This window comes from Chamaea fasciata, unplaced genomic scaffold, assembly GCF_029207755.1.
Source record: "Chamaea fasciata isolate MVZ Bird 193981 ecotype frontalis unplaced genomic scaffold, bChaFas1.0.hap1 SCAF_5, whole genome shotgun sequence".
Lineage (NCBI taxonomy): Eukaryota > Metazoa > Chordata > Aves > Passeriformes > Sylviidae > Chamaea > Chamaea fasciata.
This window is the reverse complement of record NW_027094090.1, coordinates 22,021,480-22,044,174: the sequence shown is the minus strand read 5'-3', so window position 1 is coordinate 22,044,174 and position 22,695 is coordinate 22,021,480. Positions and strand designations below refer to the sequence as shown.

Below are 22,695 nucleotides of genomic sequence, written 5' to 3'. Positions count from 1 at the left end.
CTCACCCTTGTTCAATTCCATACATGCACAAGTCTCTCAAACACACAGCTATATCCTACAAAGTACTGGTATTAGATAATCACATATTTTTTATTCAATAACTGAAAAAAATCCCAGAACCCAAAATCCTGTCTCCTCAATATTCTCCCTATACCAAGAAGAATGTAGAATTGAAGAAATTGAGGTTATATAATAATTTAATACACAACTTTCCTAAAATTAGTTCCTATGGTTTTAATTTTTTTTTACAAGTTGTATGTGTGGTTATACAGTATTTGTGGAAACAAAGCTTAAATGGTTTTTCTAAAAAAATTATAGGAAATGAGCTGTTAGAGAAAATAAAAATCACACTTACATGTCCATGTATTCTATTGTTACCTTGACACTCCCAATTTTTTAAAAATAAAAATGCAGTTAAATATGCAATTAAAAAAATTATCACCCATTCCACTTATTAAAAGCTGAATTTAAAACAGAATGGTAAGAAATACATCTGCTTTATGGTTGCTATAGCACTGTGCATTTCACCTAACCTCTTCTAAAAGTTCCTGATTTCAAGGTTATATTAAGTGTCTTACTATATTATTATTATAAAAAAAAGATTTTGACCCCAATGCACTGGTAGAAAGCTAACCATTTTCTCTTTGAGTGCCAATTACTTTGTACAGATGTACCTTCAGGCCTCTTTGATTCAGTGTGCAACCCACAGACAGAAAATGAGTCCTTTAACTTTTCTATACATACATATCTGGCAGTATTTTAAAAGGGAGGCAACTGTCATCAAATAATATTTTTTCCCCTTTTTAAAAATTGCATACAAACCTGAAAATTCCAATTATTATCTTCTTATTATAAGACTATCCAGAACAATGGAAAAAAAGAAGTAAAAATACCCAATATCATTTTTTGTTGCTGTTAGGACATTAAAGTGAAAAAAAAAAGTGCTGTGAGGCATTTTAGATCCTTAGTGAGAGATCACTATTTCAGGCATGATATCAGGTGAAAAATAAAGCCTCAGGAAGTCATGAGGTCTGACACATACAAACCTGTTTAACGAGTGTGTATAATCTCATGAACTTCCACAAGATTGTTGCTGGTTTTCTTCCCTAATGAAAACAAAATCTGAAGCAGCCCCATCCTGAGCTGGTTCACAAAGCACAGAACAGAAAATGTATGAAAAGGAAACTGCAGTCAACATCTTACCTTTTACGATGGCAATGATGGCATTCTTAGAATGTGGAAAACATTTATTTTGATACAGAGATCACATTCCATTTTCTTTTGTTTAATGATTATACTCCCCTTTATTACTTGCAGTTCAGTTAATGCAAATATGCCCATATAACTATATTGCCTATGGGTCTGCCTCCCTTCTTTGGTGTTTTTCCTCCACACCAGAGTGGAATGAAGAATTACAAGACAGGTGAAAATGTCTGAGATAAGGCAACTACATTTGAACCTTAAAATGCCTGTACAGGTGTCAGTAAATCCCACCACAGGAGTTCTTGCCATTGTCAAAACTTTCTTTTTATTCAAACCTCCCCAGAGGGTCTCATAAATTTCAGCTGATAAAATTGAAGACAGTTTGTGTCTCTTTGCTTTCTATTGAGTGGCACAGCAGCCGCTTGCAAGTATGTAATTTTCAGATTTAAAACCAATCGATTGGACCCTTTATTCCACCTACAACTGCAGTTGTTGAATGAATGAGGAAGAAAGGACTACTTTGTAACAACTATTTCTCACTTCTTTATATCTATCTTCCAGCCAGCACTCACCAAACAAGAATAGGAGTCATTCAATCTGTGATCCAAGGTCTGTCTCTGAAGCAGTCTAAAGAGGGAAGCATGGTCAAATTTGCAGGGATTAGCAGAAATAAACTCATCCATGCCATGTTTCTGGCCACGGTCTGTATCTGTTATACAAAGGAAAAATGTGCAGAACAATACATGTGAGTGTGTGTTCAGACTTACAAACACCAGTGTACTCACGGCATATAAGTCTCAGCATCTAAGCTTTCTTGAAAGTATCTCAAATAACTCATATAGAGAGATGCTTGCAGGTGAATTGTTATAGAAGCTTGATCTTTTAATCTGAAAATATTATTCCTGAATTGTTTTTCTGCCATACCAATTTACGGAGTGTAACAGTGGAAAAAAAAATTGCTACCCACAAACAGATAAACCAAAATTTAGAAAGGCTGCCAGAAAACACAACATAGAACACTAAAAAAGTGTTAAAGCATTGTTTTCTAGAGGGATCTGCAAATATTTCAATTAAAAAATAATGTTATGAGTAGAAAAGGAAAATAGTCTGTAATTTCCTGGTTTAGTATGGCTCTCTTTCTAATTTTAGCAAAATAACCACAAAATATTAAAAAAAAAAAGAAAAAAAAAAAGAAATAAAACTAAAAGAACCCTAAACAGGTTTATGCATTTATTTCTTCAGAAAAGAAAGAGCATCTTTACTGCAGTTCAAAGTACCACTTAATAGAAATATTCAGTATGGCTTGAAGCCTACTTCTCAAATGGCAAACTGGAGCAGAAATGAACACACTGGCTAGAGCTAGGTCATTTCCAGCCTTCTTTTTGTACTCGGCTTTTAATGAGACAAACCTTAGTGTAGTAATGGCAAAGAGCTCCTTCAACCTTCCAGCAAAGTGTACTGAAAAAGGGAGCAGCATTTTTGTGTAAATACATTGAGAAAGCATACCATCCCAAATGGCACTTCAATCAAAGGCCCAAATTTATTGTTCTTCACAGATTGCATCTTTCAACGCCTTTAAACCCCGCGGGTTTATCAAAAGAGAAGCTCTAGTGATTGCTTTCATTAATGTTATGTTTTGTCAAAGTCTTCAATGTGAATTATGTATCTAGTATGGACAGAAAAAGCCTTACAGTGCCCAAAAGGACTAGTTATGTATTAGCACATTAGCTGTCTTAGATTCTATAGACTGTACTGGGGTGAACAGTCCTATCAACTTAAAAATTGACTTCCCCTTTCAATAGGGTCTTAGCTCTTTGTTCCTTTAAATTCAAACCTAGGTCTTTTTATATTCATTACCAGAAAAGTATAGATCTAAGTGTATCCTAAATGCAATTTTGAAAACCTGCATAGTAGAAATCTAAAATTTCTAAAGAAAGGAGACAAAAGTTTATTGATTAAACCCAATTATAGAGTCAGGTTCATAATAAAACTCAATATTGATCTGTGGGCATGATGCTAACATAATCAGTCACATTTAGAAATTTAGCCCCAGATCATATTGATCCATGTCAAGTCCAACTTTCAGCTGTATTTGTGGATGGGAGAATTATTTAATTCAAGCTGAAGGATCTGCAACATCAAATCCTAGAAAGATGCAGAAACTAATTCATATCACTTGGCTTTGCATTGTCAAAGCAAGAGTCACATCCATGTGACAGATTTCACCAAGGTGGATGTAGCAAATAAACAGTATGACAATATGTCGATGGTGTAAGGTATGAGATCATCACCCCAGAGAAGCAGAGCATGTATTTTAAATGTTTGAAAGATTTGTAGCATGTGTGATTACATAGATTAGCAACATTTCAATGAGCATTAGACTAGCCTATCATTAATGACAAACCTAGCTCATATTTTTGACATAGTTACAGGAAATGCTCTCTCTTAATTAGTGCAATTTAACTGTATTTAAACACATTAATTCAAAGATAAACAACTGATAGCAACACAACGACATTACCAAAAGTACTGAACAACACATGAAGTTATCTATAGCTTCCAAAATGTCCAAACACAGATAAAACTCTTTCAAATTCATTATACTTAATGTACAAGTTACTGATTTCAGCATTTCTTACAAGTTTTCCTTCTTATAAGAATATCAGGTTTATCACATACTATAAACATTATTCATAGTAAGACATATGACATAAAAGAAAAAGTTCTTATCTTTTTTTTTGCCATCATGTAGAAATTTATACATAGCTGAATCATTTTTAAAATAACCTTTTTGTTTTTTCGCTGGTTAACCACATCAATATAAAAGATTCCCCTTTTTTAAGAGAGAAGGTGTAAGTACTGTCAAGAAATTTAAGTATTTTGAAATCAGGAGATTGGATGTTGCAAATGAAACAGATTCAACATACTAGTACAGTATCCAGATGATCATAATGAGTAAGATGATCCATTGAACATAATACAGCTTGTGAAAGAAGAATTTGCTGTTACATAATTTGGGCAAAATAAGCAAAAGTATTGATTTAAAGCATAAATATTTGCTATATTTAATTCTAAAAGAAAGATCCATGACTGATAATCTTTTTGAGTGAGCCAAGTGGCACAAATAACATTGTCAAACAGTAACAGAAGATCTGTTACCAAATGTATTTAAGCAACAGAAAAACAATTTAAAAACTCACCTTTGCCAGCTGTAGGCAAGCAGGAAATAACAGAAAAATAGATCTAGTGTAATACATTGCATTTTTATTTATTGTTATGATGTACATTCAAGATAACTGGTAAATATTTTGAAACAAAAAGGAATTAAAAAAAATTTAAGAACTTGAGCAAAGATCATGAGGAATTCACAAATGGTCTATGACTGTGACTAAAAAATTACTCAAGACCCTACTTTTAAAAATTGTTAAGAGTGATTTTTTTTTAAATTCTTACATAAATGAGCTTTAGCTGTCCTGTTCAAACAACATGGAAATGCAAAAGGCATATAAGGTGCTATACTGTCATATAGTTAAGAAAAGAATACAAATCCATTTTTCTCTACACTTTCTCAGTCTTGGAAAATATTGGAAAGATATCTGGGGACAGCTTTGAAGCATTAATATTTCTCTTGCTTTTTCACAATTAGTTTTTCTTCCCTTCTTAATCAAATTTGTTGTCCTGCTTTAAATGTTGCCTTTAACTCAAAATCATTGGCTGCTATTTCCATGTTGCACTGCCTGTTTCAGGTTGTGTATTTAATCTTTTGGAAACTGTCCTTTTTTTTTTAGATCAAGGTAGGACAAATAAATAGATTTTCAAATGATGTTAAAAACTAACAAAAGCTATTGCAGAAGCTTTAGCACATTCTTTGGGTGTTATTTTACACAAAGATATTCATTTGGGCAGAGTAGCATTCTAAGTATGCCTTTTGCCATCTTTGCAAGAAACTTTAAATTTTAGTTCAGCTGCAAAGGCTATTAAAATCACATCCTCAGTGACTCCACTCATACAGAGTTGACTGAATTAAGACTACCAAGAATTTCATGTTTATGGCACATTCTCAAGTGGTACTAGCACCCCTACACAACACCTCTGCCCCATTCCAGCCCAGAAGCAAGTACACATTTCCTGCATCATCTACTCTGTGCTAGGGTGAACTACACGTACTGGCCCTGTTGAGTGGTGACCTACTCCTTCTTGGGGCTCTCAGTAACATCTCTGCTTGATTTTAAGCATTGCAAAAGCAATTTGAACTAGCTCAGGCAAGCAGGAAAGAAGAGAAGATAGAGGCAAGCAATCTAGCATTGTAGGGATTAAGAAGATTTAAAAACTAAGACTAGTAGGGTAAGAACTATGACTCCGCTCCAGAAGGGGCTGGAACTGGTCGGAAAAGACAGTGGTAAGACATGCATTACATTCCTTCAAGTGCCACTCCAGACAGATGGGGACAGCTTACATTGGGAACATTTTGACTCCTGATCATTGACCAGGACTCCAAAGTGCTACACAGGCCAAAGAGACAATCTATGACCCCAGAACTTTATAATTTAGGTATCAGGCCATGAAATAGCTTCTGCAGAGAGAGTGGCAGAGAATAAAAAAGCAGCTGGCCCATATGGCCTGACTGTCAGGCTGGGGATACCACACTCACTGATTGCCAGTATTTTGTTGAAGGGCAGATTTTGAAGAGGACTGTAGATAGTTTTTACTAGTTTTCCTGACTAGTACAGAAGAGAGCACACAGGTGACTTACTGGCTGCCTAAGGTGGTGGAGGCTGGTGTAAGCATTTTCTTTCTAAAAGGGAGATGAGGATGGTTGGAGGCAAGCAGGAAATGGACATAAAGGGGAATGAGGAAACATGCAGGGAGGGTGGGGTGACTCCAGTCTTCCAGATGGCAAAAGGGTATGGAATGGACATAAAGCTGCAAAAACTGCTGAGAAAACTATGTAAAATGAAAAAATCCCTTTTACTTGTTTGTTTCCAAAAAATGTAATTAATTGAAAGAGATTGTCTCTGAACTCATGAGGGTGTAGGTTCAGAATGATATTTGACTCTGCATTTCTTCATTAAGACATGACAATCACCTCATGTGCTGCTTTTAACTTCTGTGTTATGAACAAGTTATTAGCAGTTCTAAGCACTCCAGCAGCCTTTTCAATTGTATGAATATATCTCCTAATACATTGCTCATTAAGAAAGGGATCACTTCCTGAACCTTTATGTAATTCAAATGAATGTATTTTTCATTGGTGCTTTCCTTGAAACAGTAATGTCCTTGGGAAACTTCTGGCTATTCTGCAATCATGCATCCTTAAAGACTCTGTTCCTTCATTCAACATGCTTATGCAGAACAGTGGAACTGAAGGTCAGCCTCCTTTTTGTGATCACTGCTGACATCAGCCTGTCTTCACTTTTGTTTTGGAGTCACCTAATACCATAAAACTAAAATACCAAACTACTTAGAGACAAAAAAATTGACTAGTATACATTTTAGAAGTTGGACAGGTACAACAGTAGTTTAATTCTGTTAAATACCACTTTCAGATGCTTTTCATAACAATCAAGAAAATTTCAGGATGAAAGAAGATATTTTATAAACACAATACAGACAAACATTGAGACATTTCTCCTCAGGCTGACTTTTTTTCTACATCCTGCAGTTTAAAGATATTTAAGTCTCTCCAAGTTACTGAAAAATTATTGAAAATTATTTTTGAAACATTTTATCAGGGTGAGTTGATTTTTTATCTTAGAGGACAAAGAAAATGGGGACAGACTTTCAAGATTTGAATGACATTAACTGACATTTCTTTCACAAAGCCTAAGCTGTTTTTCTGATTTCTGTATGTGGAGATGGCATTGCATGATATATTGCAGAAAGTAAAACAATGTGATCTTCTATTGGCATGAAATGCTTAAACTATGCATTAATAGGAAAATAAAAATCATAAAAATAGTAATTGACAAATTTACCGGTCAAAACTGCAAAAATGCACCATAGTGAAGAAGAAAGACTTGGAAATTAATTTAATTTAATATATATGCCAGCACTCAAGTACATGGTGTTATATATTGATTAGAAATAAAAGACACTGAGCTTCATGCAAACTTTTTTCTAGGGAAGAAGAAAATGAACTTTTGTGAAACTGAATCTATTTAAATGTGACAAAAGGTCAGCTAAAGAGTCTTCTTAGGAGTAAAACTATGCCTCAAGAAATTCAGCAGAGCATGTATTTAAAGGAAGTAGAACTCTTAGAAAATTATTTAAGGTTATATCTGAAAATCCCTGTTCTTGAAGTTTCTTAAAAACTGATTAATTTGATTATGCCCATTTCTACCTCAAGTACAAGAGACAGAATAAAAAAAAAATTGTCATGTAGACAGAACTGGGACATTACAGAAATCAGCCAAACAATAGTTCTAAATATCACATTAATTTCCCCAAGTTACTCCATTGCAAAGAAATTTATGAATTATTATAAGTTATGCATTATTTTGTAAATTATTGCAAAATATCAACATTGAAACATATTAAACGCAAAGGAAAATAATAAATTGAATACAGAAAATAATAGTTTAAACATGGATTTTTGATTTATATCCAGTTCAGTCATATGAGTTTGTGTAAGCAGATACATAAACATGACAGAAAAATACAAGATTTTTAGGCTTTTGAGCTTCCCTTAAAATGTCTTTAAAATAATTCTTACTTTTTCTATGGTTTCCACCTAAGAACTGTAGTCCCTCTAAAATAATGTCTAAGATAATATCAAAATGTGAAGATTTAATTGCTATTTCATTCTTTAATATTATTAGTAATTTTATCTCTGAAAACACAATTTCAGTGTGTTTGTGACACTTGTGATTGTTTTTTCTACCTTTTTCTTTCTATAACTCTCATTGACCTGTGGTCAGAGTTTTCTAGTTGCTTTCACTTCCAGGTAAACACCATGTCCAAAACCAGGAGCAGGTCCTTGGTCACTGCTGTCAGAGGTCATTTCTTTTGTACTTTCTAACTGATGCACATGAAGTAGGGACATTAGGTGGGAGCACAGTGAGCTCTCACCACCCAGCACAAATCCAGGGAATTGGGAGGAGGTGAACAGAAGCACTTCTTGGCTGTTGCCCCACCTTTGCTTTTGCAAAATTACTCCCATTCTACTTCACCTTAATGGCCCCATAATGAAAGATTACTTCACAAAGTGTTTCCAATTAATTCCCTTCCAAATTGTTTCAGATGAAAAACAGATGTCAGTGCCTTTGTGAGATTAAACTTTTTTCAGTGATCTTGACATTGAAAAGCTCAATGACATTGAGAGATCTTCAGGATTCCAGGTAAATATTACTAAGTTTAACTAGCACATTTTACTGTTTTCTAAAACCAAACTGATATAGGATTACAGGATGAATAGAAAGTTGTGAGACTGAATGATAGCAGGACTGAGGGAGAAGAATGGGTTTGGGTCAACCTGCTACAGACTTCAGACACTAAACCAAGTTTAGTCTAAAACATATGTCTCCCTTCTGTCACTACGCATGTATGGTTATATGATAATGAAGAAGGATTATTGTATAATAATCATATGATGTTCCAGAAATTTGATGGCTAGTACAAAAGGGGCCTGGATTGCACTCAGTCTCCATAACATAAAAAAAAAAAAAAAAAAAAAAAAAAAAAAACAAAAAAAAAAACAAGCAGCTTTTTTTGTCCAGGTATCGACATGACAGAATACTTTTAAAGAGATAATATGAAGATTTAACATATGTTTAATATATGCTATCTACCTTGATTTCTCTGAAACAATACTTTCCCCAAAGAAAGGTGAGGAAAATTTAAACCTGAATAATTTAAAGAATCTCCTGTATGTAATTTAACATTACACTATGTGCCAAAAAAAATCCAGAAGCCCATCTATTGCCTTTTAACTTACAATGTACTATCTGCACAGAAATTTTTTGGAAACTAATACATACAATGTATGATAAAGCTGACCTAAATCTAAAAAAATTCAGAGAAGAGATTAATGTTTTTCTATTCAACACTACACTGGCTGGCTAATGAAAAATATAATGCAAACCAAACACCGTCTCCATGGTAATATATGGGTCAATTGTAAGGAATATGAAGCTAATTGCTGTATTTTCATGGATTATAATAAAAATAATGACCTGCAAGTCAGGATTTCCCTTGTTGTTAATAATAATCTGAGTTAAAGAGCTTCTGGCTAACAATGAACTGATAGACACATTTGCCTAGTGAATAAGTTCTGCTTAATTAAACTTCATTGAGGGAGCTGCTACATATTTTACCAGCTAAAACCAAAACCAAAGGCACAAAAAAAAAGAAAAGCCAACTTACAAAGTGGGGATATATCTGTGTTGGCATTGCCTCCTTTAAGATTCATCTTCTGAGCTTGACTTGCAGGAACAGGCTTGTAAGATTGACCTGTGGCTCTGTACATAGCTTGAACCCAGAGGATTCTATCCTGCTCATCGTCACTGGCAAATATCACGGTATCGCCTTCTTTAACAGCATTGAAAAACATTCGACCACCCTGAAGACCTGAAGCAGCAAGTAAGAAGGTAGTCTTGATAAATACAAGTCACTTCTAAATCACTATCAATGTTTATTACATTATTGGTTTTCACTTGGAGTATGTGTGTGTGTGGAAGGGTGTGTTCAAATATTTTACAGGTATTTATGACCTAGATTCTAGAGTTTTAAGGATCAAATAGTAATACTTAGAAGTAACATAAGTAGAACATAGAAATCACAGGAGAAAATATTTGCATGACTCTACTTTAAATTTAGCTCCAACTTATTTCTTATTCGTCTTCTCTCTGCCATATGTTATTTAGCATTTTTTAAACATATTTTCCTTCCTGGTATTATTTTATTAGCTAGAAATCCCTGTCAACTTTATCTCTTATTGAACAGAGACAGCTCCATATCCTTTATCAGTGCTGTTCTTCCTTAGTCCTTTTTCTCATTCCAGTGTTTTTTCTGAGAGCACACAACAAGAACAGGACACAACAACATTCAACATGGCTGTGCCAGAGATTTCTTTATGACAGAATTGTTTCAGTTTTCCAAATGCTTTCTGAGCATTGCTTGCCTTCTCAATTATTCTATTTTTAATTTTTAACATTTTCAAAGATCTATCTTTAATGTCTCAGAAGTCTCCTAATTTTGTAATCCTCCACTACATAGGTAGAATTGTTTTTCTCTGCATGTGATTTCCCTCATCCATTTTAATATTAACTTGTGAAAATTTTTCTGCTATCTCCAAATTTATTATTGCTACTGTAACTTGTCTTTCGCAAGCATTGTCAAAATTTGTCTTCTTTTCCAAATTACTGATGAATATACTTTACCATATACTGACACATGCCATGACCATCAAAACCAGAAAGGTTGTATTAAAGTTTATTTTTCATTAGTCTTACAACAAGCTTCTTTCTAAAAGCATGATTTTTCATACCAGAATGTCCTAGCAGAATAATTGGCAAAGAAACTTCGAATTTTTTGCTGCCAAAGAACCTTGGGAGTTTTTGCTGCTAGATCAAAACGAGCAAATTGAAACAGTTATTTTGCAGAAATATATTGTGCTTCAGTATCCTACTTCAAAATCATGAAAAGTACCTGTGTGAGGAGCTGTGTAATCCACAGTGTATCCTTCCAGTTGCATCAGTTCCTGAGGCTCAGACTTCTTTTCTCTGTAACTGCACATTGCAAACGTGTATTGGCTAACCTGAATAAGAAAGGACTTCTTAATTACTGAATTGCGTTTCAGAACTGTATAACAAATGTACTATGGTTTAAATTAGCTTTCATTTGCAGTGAATAAACAAATCCTCTTTTCTTCCCCTTTCCCAGAAGTATTTACAGTGTAAAATTTCTCCTCCTTTCCCCTTTCGGCCAAAATGAAGGAAAAAAAATCCAAACAAAATAACCCATAAACACACCTCTCTGCAATTTCCTGAAATACATTTTGGGCTGGTGCTTTAGGAAAAAATGAAGGGAAGCCATTTAGATGCTGGTAAGGAAAATACTTAGTATTGTAGTACTGACCAAATTACTCAGTATACTGTAAAAGGGAAAAAAAAAAAAAAACACAAAACTGTTTTCAAGAAACTGAGAAAACAAGAACTTTTATCTATAAAAGTACAGTTTGCAGAAGGAATGGCACAATCATCATGAAACTGGAAAAAGGAACATATAATCTGGCCAATTCTAGCTAATGATGGCAAGTATTAGAACCTTCACTTTGATTTTATAGTCTAATTTCTGTACCTTTTGCATCAGTGTTCTCACCCACCCCTGTGCTGCTTGGCTCACGAGATAATGTACCGTGTAGGTTAAGGTGCTTGCAGCTGGCATGGACAACATTAGTTACTTGTCATCAAGTACAATTTAAAAAAAAAACAAACTTATACAGCAATAAGAAGAGAATCTGTCACCAGGTGGTTTTTCACTCTGTAGACAGAATAGAAAATTACAAGGATAGGTGAGGAAAAGATGAATGATAAAGAAAGAAATGTAATATCTGGAAGGAGAAAGGCAACCATTGAAATAAAGTTGAGGTGTTCCCAGCTTTACATGAAGAACTGGGAGCATTATAGAAGATGACCAGAAGAAAGAGCACACGAATCTGTGAACACTAGAAACTAAAGGGAACTGAATGGATGTGCACCTCTAAAACTCTCATCTCCAAGGACTGTAGGATACTTGGCCAACAGACTTGTTTTAAACTATCCGTAAAATTATGCCAGGATTTACAGATAGGAAAGGAGCTCATCTGATCATCTGATCATTTTTATTTTGACTGCTGACTGTTCAGCTAACTTATCTAAATTTATTGTTTTAGCTACAACTTCAGGAATGATCTTTTGTGAAGTAAAATTTGGACAGCAGATCTCAGCTTCATTCATATATTTGCTTGTGCTGTACCTTTATTCTTTGTAAAAGATTGACGCTTTTTGAAAATAAAGATGGAATGTGTGATTACTATCTGGGCAATCCTCTAAAAATATTTCATTATTTTATGTATTAGGGATTTTTTGAAACAGGACTATGCTATCTATGTTTATGCAGTGCATGGTGACTGAACATCTCCTGGCACAGCCTGTACAAGCAAAGGAACAGGAGTAACAGCTCTTTCTGTAAAATAGGCATCGGGCCTCAAATGCCAAACTGATGTCTCCAGAACCACAGCAGGAGTCTACAGGGGAGAGAAACTAAACATAGTTCTTCTAGTTTTAATTGTTTTGTTAGCTAAGCAAAGACAGTTTCACAGGAGATAAGAATTTGAGAGACACTGTCTGGCAACTGAAACTGAGTGTCAGCTTTCCATATCAGATTTGGTACATTAGCTTAGATGGGCACACCAAGACCGCATTAAATATACACAAACACAAAAGACAATCTAGTCTACCCCAAAATTCAGATTTTCAGGCCAGAAGGGGACTACTACAAGCAGTCAGCCCATCCTCCAGCATGACAGGCATAGCAGAATTCCATCTCACTATTTGCACATTGAGCCCACAGTTTTGCTTGCATTCATAGTATATTTTAGAAATTTACTATATTTTGGGTTAAATATTTTAAGGTATCCCTGGGCTGACAGGGCAGGGCCTTGCAGACAGGGTCCAGCTGGGAGCAGGGCAACCAGCCCCAGCTCCAGCCCTGGGCACAGTCCAAGGATGAACTGGGATGTGGGAAACTGGAAATCAGCCCTGCTGTGGCATTTCTGGGGCTGGGGATGATGGCCCCAGGAGGCTGAAATGGGAATCTGGGCTCTGGGATGAGACAGCCAGGGCTGGTGGTCACTTTTGGGAGGGGACCCTTGCATGGGGCTCATCCCTACACTACCCCCTCTGCTCTAGGTCTGGCAGCAGCATCACCTCACTGTTTGGTATTTCCCTGCTTATTGTCCCACAAATATATTTGCCCTCATGGACAAGCATGGAGGGAGCTGTTGGCCAGTCACACAACTCTAAATCCTCTGCAATTAGCTTTATGTTTAATGAGAGCTTCCTCCTTTTCTTTGTAAACTGCACCTACAATATTTTTCAGATTTCTCCAGCCACTGAATGTTTTTGAAGATAAACTTGTGTAAGATCTGGGCTATGTATCTTTATTCATTTTTAACCTTACCACCATAACAAGACAGCCATTATAATATTGCTGACTTTATTTTATTGAACATATTGCAAATGAGTTCTCTTATTTTAAAGGAACAATCAGTCACAATTGGTGACTTCATCTTTTTGTTGAAAATGAGAAATTTTGAAGTTTCTTCAACAAAGAAACAGAAAAATTCCAGAATATATTTTTGGGAAAAAAAGTCTCAACAAAATAAAGAACTTGCCTCATTTATTTACACTAGACACTAGAAGTCTCTTAAACTATTTTCCTTATGGTCACCAGTCGCTGCTCTTACTTACTACAAAGAGAATCATCAGCACAGTCTGAAGTTACACTATTTAATATAGATCCATGACTGGGTTTAAGTGTATTATTAGTAGTAAATGGAGCTGTAATCAGCTTTGCCTAAGAATTCAGCAAATTAGCATAAACACTACGTAGAATAATGAGAACTCGAAAGTCAGGACTATGTACAACACATTCTCAGACAAAATAATTTCTTCCTCTTGAATGGTAATCTTGACAGACTAAAAGGCAATCCTCTTCCTACAACTGCATTTACTTGAATTTTGTTATTTTCCAGATGTCCAAACACCTGACTACCAGCTGTTCTACCTGTTTTGTAGCAAGGGGAAAAACGAACAACCTATGCATTTATGACAGACAAATATGTACAGAAATTGTGATTGTGACTCATGAGGAATGTAACCAAGGGATGTCCCCACAAGGCACGAAGACTCTGTTTAATGTGCTGGGAGGAAGTGTTACTGCACACCTGGCACCTGACTGTGGTGTCTACTGCAGGCCATCACTGGGCAGCCCACACCAGGAGTTCAGCAGCAAGAATTAGCCTGTGTGGTTTGTGTGTTTAAAAAAAATTGCCCATGAAACAAATGACTGACTTTTCAAACATTTGACCAGGTGAAATTAAAATGACAGAAGTGGATCTGCATTCCAATTACTGGAGGAAGATCAGACAGTAAATTAAGTAAAACACATCAGGTCCAGCTGAGGCTTTTTACCAACCATATTACATCCCTGTCTTTTCCTGGTTTTAAATTAATAACCTTTTAGAGAAGTGACTGGATACTAAAGGATAAAAATCAAATAAAATGAAGAGGTTAAAATTTCCAGATACTGTAACCTTCCTATGACATTGATCTGTCCTTTCAGAAACCACTAACAACTTGTAATAGGTGCAGCAATAATGAAGGTGCACATTACTCACATCGCACTGAAAAAATCAACATTATTCATCTAATGTCACAACTGAGTTAAATTTTCAAAGTGTGTGTAAACCATTCTGGTAGCTTCTGTTCTAGCACTGAATTTCATGTCCTTGATATCTTACTACTGTAAGCTAAAAGTTACTCTATAGAGGAAGATTTGTCAATAGGTCAATAATATATCGATGCAACAGATTGGTTCATTACTGAATGCTTATTTCACATGTATTGACTTCAGCTTATTGCCAGTGAATGTAGCACAGCAGGACTATATAAATGAGCCAGACCTGTCTGGACAGTAAATATTGATTTAACATTGTATTTTTGATATAGTTTTATTGAATTGATAGCTGTTTTAAAATGAAATAGATAACTAAATCCCATCACAGTAGGAAAATTCCTGTAATATTCTCCTCCAGTATTTCAATTTCAGCATAGAGAGTAGAAAATAGTTAAAATTAACTTGACTGGAATAAACCAGTCTCCCAGATGATGGTTCCATATTGCATGCACATAAAGGCTAAGTGTCTCTTAGATGTACAATTTAAAAAATCAGATGACACCTGTGGCTTAGAGGAAAAGAACAAGTTCATTCTTTCTGTGAAAGGAGTGAGAAGTAGGATGAGCGTCAGAGAAAAGCATGAAAGACAAGGGAGCATGTAGTCTTACTGTTTTTCTTTGCAACTTGAAATTATTTTCTGTTCACAGCCATGCCTTGACAGCTATCCTATATAGAAATCTTCCCAACAAATATTAATAGTCACAAAATGTCCTCATCTCTTCACAAAGGATCTTGGTAAAATCAAAACCCAAATGAATTCTGTAGAATTTACAGAATCTCCTTCAAGTATCTTTGGCTTTTAACATTAATAAAGAACTTGTTCAGTAATTTTTTTTTTACAACCTCATGATTTTAATCACTTAACAGTAGGAGGAGACCAGGTGAGTGTGACAGAGTGATAAAGAAATCAAGTGTTCTGTAAAGCAGTTTTAGAAGTTTTTGTTCTTAAGAAAGCCTCATTAGCAGGCTTCAATCTTTGTATGATACTTATGGAGACACAGACTTTAAGAGTTTTCTGTCAATAAAACAAAGGAGACAGAAGAGCATTCTCTGAACTTACTGTGAAGAACATCAAATGTAATCTGAAGACAAACACCAACAGAAAACAATGACTTTCTTTCCAAAGACTCCTAAAAGCATTAATTTCTCTGTTTTGACCACTCAAAATTGACTATTCTATTTATCTTACGTCAATATCACCATTCACTACCATGTGGAAATACTAACAGTTCCTGGTTTGGACAAAACATTACAAAATACGAGCCTAGCACATTTTTGTGGCCAAGAAAACTACTACACCATATTTTCTGTAACAATTATATAATTTTACCTAATTTTATGTTGCAAGGAAGGAAAAAAACCCATTATTTAACAAAAAAAGAAAACGTTCTTAATATAAGTATTATAGCTTTAATTTCAAAAGCAGGAATTATTTGTTGAGATAGAATAAATTAAAGAGTAAGTACAATCCATTTTGTGAAATATGACTTTATTATGTACTGAGTGCTGGTAAAAAGCTGTCATCAGACTATTACAAGGTCACAAGAATTTCATCCAGAAATTTCTAGGCTGCAGTTGAAATATCGCTCAGTGTAGGGACCCATTTACATATATCTGTAAAACTTGGTAACATTTCTGTTTATTAGGTATATAAATTAGAAAAAATAACCTGGATATCTCTGTGCTTCAAGAAGCTTGGAGTAGTACTGCATGTGTTGCCTGAATATACTGATTTACAGACTATTCCAGAAATCATACATAATTTATAGTCCAAGAATTATTTTATTGAAATTTCATGGCTGCCTACTAACCTGAACAAGGACAAAGTAGCGTTTTTTCCACCGCTTCCAAACCTTCTGTCCTAGAGCATACAAGTACCTGCAAAAGAAATAAAAAAGGGAGTGGTTTTCCATTAATAAGAAGCATGACATTAGGAGGACCAATCACAAATCTGTGTATTAATTTACACCGTCTACTGAGTCACTGCTTCTTCAGTGTTGTCATATGTAAAAAGTGATTTCTATTTACTCATATCATAAAAATGCAGATATCCCTTTTCACTCAAACCAAGACAAAAATCAGAACCAAATGATTTCATGTTGACAAAGATTAACCTGCTTATCACTTATTATTTCACCACTTTTATCTTAAAAATAGAAAAAGCAGCATAAAGTAGAACACTTTTGACAACACAGAAATACTAAATGTTAGAAAAGTTGACATATCCAACAGTTTTTATTCCATTTGGTTTCCACAGATTTGCTAGCGTTTATTCAGTCTGTGAGAAGTCAGTGCCAGAGATAGTGTGATAAAATGCTTACACAACACAATGTCAGCAAACATACAAGATTAAATTTTTTTTCAGAATAAAGTAGAATCTAATTTCCCAAACAGAAGCACTTCACTATAAAGGCTCTTAGATTACAAAAACCCCTTGTCACTTTAGCAATTTCCAGGTTTTGAATCAGAGGACATAATCAGGAGTATTAACCAGTGAGATGAGAAAACCACAGATGCTGATACTGTTTGGCGGTAGAGAGAGCACACTCATTACCCAAGAATTTGCAGTGAATTTTCTGGCATTACAGTGACATTTTTTCTGTCACAGTGGTCATGCTGCACTGTTGTTAACAAAGACAGCAAGAAAAAAAGGATGAGCTGTGAGATTGTAAGCAAGAGCCCATGAGTGGTAAGGATCTGCTGTTTAAAGCCCGACAGGAGAGCAAAATATTTTGCATGAGATGCCCCTTCTGGCTGGCCAGCTTCTGTCAAGAACAGCTGGTACAGCCAGGATGGTCAAAGGTAGAACAGTGATTGTTCAGACCAATGAATGCTGGCTACACAGGGCACTTTTTAGAGGATCCAGAGGGTGCTGGTACATACATTATGAAGTAGCTATAATAACTAGGATGGGAGATGGTTGGTCAGATGACTGACAGATGAATGTGGGCCTCTCTGGCAAGAGAATATGGCCTGCTGCCCTCTAGTCACTTCTGTGGCTTTGCTGCCTGGTAGTTTGCAACTCAGTCAAAAAACAGAGCAATGAACCAACATCTTACACGAAACAAGTAAGCAAGATAAAAGCAAAACCTATTTTACACCTGTCCTGAGTGTAGTCTCAAGAACATTTTCTCCCACATTAGGCATCACAAAGGACAAATTTATGTCTAAAATAAATGTTCAGCATACTGCTTATCAATTGTTGTTTGTCAGATTAGGCAGTGGCTCCCTTATTATTATGACACCAGTGTCCTTCTTCAGCTTCTGCTACACGTGTATTGAAGGTCTACCTTCCTTGGTTACTCTGCTTTTTATTTGCATGAGAGGGAAAAAAATTGGCTTTGTGCACACAATTACCAATTGAGGTGGCCTTTGCTGAACAGTTCAGATCTTGCCATAGTCTTTTTAACTTCTTAATTCTGTGACTATTATAAATTCAATGAAAAGAAAGGAGTAAGGGTTATGAAAGGGTACAAAAAAGGGACCTACTAGGGTTTATTTTAGAATTTATATTTTGCAAGGAAGCATTTACCTCACAGACTTATGGTCACACATTCTCCCACACAGCACAAACTGTTTTCTATTTCATACATGTTTCAGAGCATTCGCTTTCCCCAAAGCACTCAACATTGCTATTGCCATGATAATCTCTTTACTGTTGTCAGAAGGTGGAGAGAAAATAAACTATGAATTTCACATAGCCTCGAAGCTTAATGACCTGAGGGAGAAAAGTAAAAAAGTCCACAGGTGGCCTGTAGTAATGCAATCCCTACACCTCTAGCAGGTGTTTCCAAATAGGGAAAGAGTTTCATTTTACCTTTTGACATGTTAAGAAGTTAGCTGGAAAGTTCCGTGGATTTCTCTTTGCAATTGGCTCAGAGCCAGCCCAGAAGTGCAGGCTGGACTCTGGAAATGTTACTCAAAGATTCTTGGTACACTCATTGGGCCAAGGGCCAAAAAGCCCACCTAAGCTATTAGGTACAAAAGAGTGAGAACAAAGGAACTCCACACTTTTCACTTCTCGCTTTTCCATTCTCGTGTTTCGAGGTGCTGTAGCAGCAAAAAATTTGTCTCTGTGCTGTGCTTGACTTTGTTGTTTTGCCATTTTGTATTATTTTCCATCTTTATTAAAACCCTTTTGATTTTTCAAGGCACCTGTGGTCAGCCTCTCGCTCATTATTATAGCCACGTTTTTGCAGGGCTGGCCCTCAAAGTGTGGGTGAAACCCACAGTGGCCTTTGGTCTTTCTCAGTCCTAAGACTGTCCTGCTCTTCACAGTGATTCTGCCACTGCATCCCCCTGCATCCCCTGGAGTATCATGAAGGTTTATTTGATATATGTCAGAAGGCAATTGCCCCATTTTGAAACTGTACTTTGAAAATACACAGTCATCCAAAGCTACAGTACAAAGGCATTCTGATCATGTTCCCATTCTCCTGGCATGTCTTAAATGACTGTAAAGAAGCCATAGATTATCAAAGGCTTCTTGCTTCTTGCACATCAGAAAATGAGTACCTCAGCTTCAGAAACTCTATGCTAATTCTTTCTCATTAACTGATCCTGTGCAGAGATGTAGTTTTAAAAGAAGAGGTTTTAAAAGAAAATCTGTTATCAGAGAAAAGGTGACGTTTTTATATTACTTGCCTGCCTTTTAAATTACTCTTCTTATAAGATATACAACCTATAGTTCTGCAGTAAAGGCAGAAATAATGTAAGATACAGTAAATTCAAAAGTATAAAAATAATAAAGCACACAAGAAGAAATTAAAAAGCAATGTGCACTTTTATTCCTCCTACAAATCACTTCCAACTAAGGTGCTAAATAAGAGCTTCCTTGGGAAACAAAGGAGTGGAACATTAACTACCTAACTTTAAAACTCACAGATCTTACATAAGACCCACAATATTACAAAGAAAATAATATTCATGACACAAAGCTGGGATTTAGTATGGAAATGCAAACACTTATGCTGTATGGTTTTACAAATCACTATAAACACACAGTTGCTATTAATCCCTCTTCTAGTGCCATCTCTAATGGTACCAGTTTTTTCTAATGTACAAAGGTTCAGCCATTGACAAGGGGTATATCCTGTGGTTATCTGAAGTGTGTCTGCTCCTGAATTTTTAGGTGGAAGGACCCACCTAGGCTCCTAGAGTCTTTCCTGAGCCTCTCTTTCTAATTAATTTTCTATTTGGATGGAAAGAAAAAAAAAAATCAAAGGATCCAAGAATGTTCAAGAACCTTCCTATATTTAGGCAGTAACGTCTAGGATCTGTAGAAACTGCAGTTGATTCTAGAACAGAAAAAAAATCTACAATAGCCAGTTTTCACAATTAAATAACACTTGGGTTTCACAACTGGAGCAGAAAATTAACTGGCTAACAGACTCAGAAGTGAGCTAAGACTTAGAGCTAAGAAAGTTTTATTTTTAAGATGGGCAATTGCATAACTTTTCATGAGTCTCAGGTAAATGCCAGTACTGCAAACCAGAATAGAACCTCACAGTCACGAACTCGGAGAGCTGCAGCCTGCTATTTCTCTACCCATAAGTGTATTTGTATTCACTCAGAAGCCACAGTCACTGCGTCCAAAATAATGTACACAAAATGCACAGCATCAGTTGCTCAGACTATTTTAAACATCCTCAGCAGCAACAAGAAACACAGAACAGACATTCATACTAATACTATACCTTTAGGCAAAAGATTTTGTGCAATATAAGCAAGAAACTGATATTCAGAAGTGCCAGTTCCATATTTCTAAAAACTAACCACAGCATTTGCTTCAATTTTTCTTGCTCTAATTTAGATTCCAAAGTTGGGATGATCTTAAATAATTCTTGAATTATTAAAGTTCAGCCACATACAGGGAAGGAAGACACAGAAATACTTCCCCTGTACCTGAACACTATAACAGTAACTGCTTAGATTTGTTTTGACTTCTCTTTAAGATCATGTTTTGAGAATGTTTAACAAATATTCTGACAAGAAGAAAAGATTGGTGTTTTCATGAACATTGAAACATACATGGATGGCAGACTTCTATGCTGTAAAAATATATAATAAATGAGATATGTACATATAACATCTATGTCTGTACAGAGACATATTAGAAAGTGTATTTATAGTTAGTAGGCACCCGTGGTCGCCTTATTCAGTTTTCTTATATTACTCACACAATTTCCAGTAACTTAAGATTAATACACCTGCTTTTACTAATCACATAGAAAATAGGACCTTGATCAAATATGTTGAGTCATTAAGTGTCACCCCAATGTGAAGATTTTCTAACAAGTTTTGTAGTAACATGAAAATGCAACCAAATGTACAAACCATGCAATCACTTTTCTGAGACTTTTTCTTTAAAAAACAGTTGTGCAATCTTCTCTTCTTCAATATTATTTAATACTGCTTTCTTTCTCTTCATTCACTCCCAAATGAAAAAATAAAAATTGGATTTGTATGAAGTCACAGAATTACACAATTATACCTCACAATGCTTACAACATGGAACAAAAAATCTCCCATTTAAAATTTAAAGTTAGTTTTCCTGGAAAACAAATAAAATTACAAGAAATCACATTTCCACTACAAAACACAGAAACACCCGGATAAAAATGTTTTATATATCATCTCATCTCAGTCAGTATGATTTTCTTCTCCAGAAAAAGAACAAATTAAATGAACAAACATTTTCTTTAAGAAGTCCGGGCATAACCATGTTGTAATTACGTAGTTTTGAATATCTCTCAAAGTGCATTTCCTTGTGCTACCAAAATGCAAAACCATGTTGCTAAATATTATAGTTCAGTTTCAGTTATGTGATGACATACACAGGAAGGAATATGGCAGCTTATTTGCTCTAAGTCCTCACCTCACTGCAAGAGTGCAGGGTTCCATTTTTTGATGAAAAAAATCAGCACTAATGAATAGCTGAAAAAGCATAATTGTGTGTCGAATATTGGAGCTATTCACTGAGGGAGAAATGAGAATGGACTTACTCCTTCTACAGAGATCATTTTTAGACCTGCCTTTTTATTCTAAGGAATGAAGCAATCTATCTACATCGTGAATGATAAATTCTCTACTTGTAAAAGGCTTCATTTATCACAAACAATGGAAAAAATATAGAAAGAAAAATCAATACGTATAGCAGTTTAGTCCAGCAAAGGCCTTTCTTAAAGAGAAACCTCAGTCAAGGTTGAAAGAGCAATTAATGCAGTCTCAAAAATCTGGGCCACTCTGATAGAGTTCGGTTAACATGTGGCAGAAGTAATCATCCACTTGTGAAAATGATTTTCAGTTCATTCTCAAACACCTTTCAGACACTCATGATCCCATTTAACTGACAACAATACAGGCTATCCGTGGGCATCATTGCATTCGCTGAGAGCCAATGGGGACCAAATGCCCACAGGCACTTTCAGTCATCCCCGAGCCTTGCATAAAAGGAATCTTCCTTGCACTGCATTCCTCCTTTTATTTAACCCTGCAAGATTAAGAAATTTTTTTGTTTTCAGTTGAAGACGAGGAGAAAACTGATTCAAGACAATAATATGACCTGGGTCATAAGAAACCTAGCTGTAAACATTCTCAGATTCATTTTAGTCCTTTCGGTGCTCTTGAGAAAGAGAACTAAATAAGCCTTCAACAGATGGAATGAAAAAAAAAGTAAGCCTAAACTACTGTAATTATGCCTGCTAAGGATAAAGAAACATTGAAGGATGTCAAATAATAAAAACATCACAATCACAGAAAACAGTTCCATTTATTCCAATAAGCAAGATACACATCGTATGAAGAAGAAAATGTGTGGCTTTTTTTCCTGCTAAACACTTTTCACTTACAGTATGAATGGCTTTAAGAATGCTGGACAATCTGATATCCCTGGATTCTTTAACAGTGGTATCTTACTGCACTCTAGAGCGATTCACCATTTGTGAATATCCATGCCGGTACTTACGTAACCTGTGAAGTCACTACAATGGCAACTTGAGAATTATTAATCTAATTTATGTCATATCATGAAATCTATTTGGCATGTAGATGTGA

At 35.4% G+C, this 22,695-nt stretch overlaps 1 protein-coding gene across 10 annotated transcripts in view; it reads right to left on the bottom strand.

Moving 5' to 3' along the window:
• The window catches only part of CADPS2 (calcium dependent secretion activator 2), a 285,396-nt gene that overhangs the window by 93,152 nt on the left and 169,549 nt on the right, over positions 1-22,695 (bottom strand). For all 10 annotated transcript variants that reach the window (XR_010720761.1, XM_066183008.1, XM_066183000.1 and 7 more), the window contains 4 exons: positions 16,452-16,518; positions 10,849-10,957; positions 9,565-9,768; positions 1,776-1,912 (listed from right to left, as the gene is read on the bottom strand). Coding sequence is in view for 9 of the 10 variants with exons in the window: in XM_066183008.1 (XP_066039105.1) it covers positions 1,776-1,912; positions 9,565-9,768; positions 10,849-10,957; positions 16,452-16,518 (517 nt within the window). In the remaining variant the exon portion in view is untranslated. The remainder of the gene's footprint in view (positions 1-1,775; positions 1,913-9,564; positions 9,769-10,848; positions 10,958-16,451; positions 16,519-22,695) is intronic.